Source organism: Pteropus alecto, unplaced genomic scaffold, assembly GCF_000325575.1.
Source record: "Pteropus alecto unplaced genomic scaffold, ASM32557v1 scaffold213, whole genome shotgun sequence".
Taxonomy (NCBI): Eukaryota; Metazoa; Chordata; class Mammalia; order Chiroptera; family Pteropodidae; genus Pteropus; species Pteropus alecto.
In genome coordinates, this window is record NW_006434829.1 from 890123 (window position 1) to 892117 (window position 1995).

Genomic DNA, 1995 nt, shown 5'->3' on the forward strand with positions numbered 1-1995 from the left:
CTCTGGACCCACGCCCCGCATCGACGCGAAGAGGCGATGGTGCCCGAGGCGCACGCCGCCCGGCCCTCACCGCCCGCCCCTCCCGGACCTGGGGACCGTGGAGGCCACGGCAGAGGGGACTTCCCCTTCTGCCCTGTGTCCCCTCCTCGCTGGGGACCTGCTCCCACTGGGGTCTGTGCTGCTGGGTGGGGGGCTAGGAGGTCCTGGCAGAGGCCAGCACACCCTCCCCTCCTGTGGCAGCTCTCGGGGCCCTGAAGGAGGCTGGCTCAGAGCAGGTGGCAGCGGGGGTGGCGGTCCCTGATTTCCCCCTGTGGTGGGGGCCGCAGCTGGGTTCAGGGTAGCGCTGTGGCCAGTGGCCTCTCCCGTGACTTTGAAAAGCCCTGAGGTCATTTACAGAGGTGGCGAGGACTCTATAATCCAGGACAAAATCCCACACATGGACTTCCATTGTCACAGGCAATGGCAAAGGCTTCACCTGGCAGGCATCAGGGAAGGCGGCCGACCCCTACCACACCTGGCACCCAGCAGAGCTTAGCGGGCTCAGGCGGGGACTCCCGGGGCCCCTCCTCCCAGGAGGGGCCTTGTAGCCCACACTCTGCTCTCCCAGCCCTGCGTCCCCTCCCCCTCCTCCCAGCTCCCCCCGCAGTCAGCGGGACCCCCTGAGACACCGCTGTCATGGCGTCCCCGGGGAAACGGGACACTGGGGCATGGCGCCCTTCCTCTTGGGCCCTCGCCTGTTCTGTTTCACTAGGCAGGCGAAGGCCTCGGAGTCGCTTTCAGCTGGGCCCTAATGTAACCGCCCGGCCCACTACCTGGCAGCTGGACTCCTGGTCACACCCACCTGGTTGCCCGCCATGGTCTCGCCTATAATTTGACGGTAAGAGTGGACGTCCCCCAAGGCCACAGAAAGCAGAAGATGACAGACGTGCGTGTGCAGTGACGCTATGTCCTCACCCCTCACCGCTGACCAGTGACGCTGCGTCCTCACCCCTCACCGCTGACCAGTGACACTGAGCCCTCAAGCCCACCACTGCTGACCAGGTTACAGCTGCAGGAAGCCACAGTCTGCCAGAGCAGGAAAGGGGGCGCCAGCGGGGACACGGGGACAGGGAGTCTCGGCTTTAAAATGCCACGGACAGGGACGAGAGCGAAGGTCCGTGAGGTGTAGTCACTGCTTCAAGGGGTGGGACCCTCGGTTCCAGACAATCAGGCGATCGTCTGAGAACAGCTTTGTCTAAAATCAGGTTCCATTGTGCGCGTGTGGGGGGGGGGACCTCAAAATGCCAGGCCCCTGCTGCGCTCACAATGTGGCCGCTTTTTTCTTCAATAGGCGCTTTCAGCTTTTATGCCTGTGAGTAATTTCCAGAGTTCTGAGCTGTTTGGTGTTTTCCATGCACGATTCGCCCTTGTGTTTGCGGGGGCAGGGAGAATGTTTACTCGGTCCTCTGTCTGCCACCTTGGGGACCCGTGTCCTGCATCCTCACGGGGCGGCAAGAATCAAGATCTTGTTTTAACTACGGGTTGTGAACACAGGCAGAGGTGTGGGGTCGCCCGTGGCCACCCGCCCCGCATGGAATGCAGGCCCGGTGGCTTTTCCAGGGTCACTCAGGCCCAGAGCGGCTGCCATGTAGCCGTACCCCCGGATTCCGCACAGAGCCCTGGGGGACACGCAGAATTAGCACCAGCGGTGTCCATTTGGGGGGCGGGTGGAGCCGTGGACAGAGACGACGTCGTTACCAGGCTTTCCTTTCAAATATTTAAGCACGTGTGTTAGAATTCGAATGTCAAACGACTTCACGAAATTTCAATTGTGAACAATTATAAATGAGGAGGGAAGTGGTATAAATCTCTCCCTATGATAATCTCGGCAGCGTCCTCGGGCTCGGGAGGAAAAGACACGTAAATGTGAAGGGTCCCAGTGATTCGGGAAAGAGGGTGGGGAAAGCGTGGGGCCTGGGACCTGGGAGAGGGACGCCCGGCGGCCTCCGGGGAGAA

At 61.6% G+C, this 1995-nt stretch overlaps 1 protein-coding gene across 1 annotated transcript in view; it reads right to left on the reverse strand.

Moving 5' to 3' along the window:
• Window positions 1-1995, reverse strand: part of ADGRD1 (adhesion G protein-coupled receptor D1) — a 122332-nt gene that overhangs the window by 25991 nt on the left and 94346 nt on the right. The window contains exon 22 of the mRNA XM_025045495.1: window positions 842-864. Coding sequence (XP_024901263.1) covers window positions 842-864 — 23 coding nt within the window. The remainder of the gene's footprint in view (window positions 1-841; window positions 865-1995) is intronic.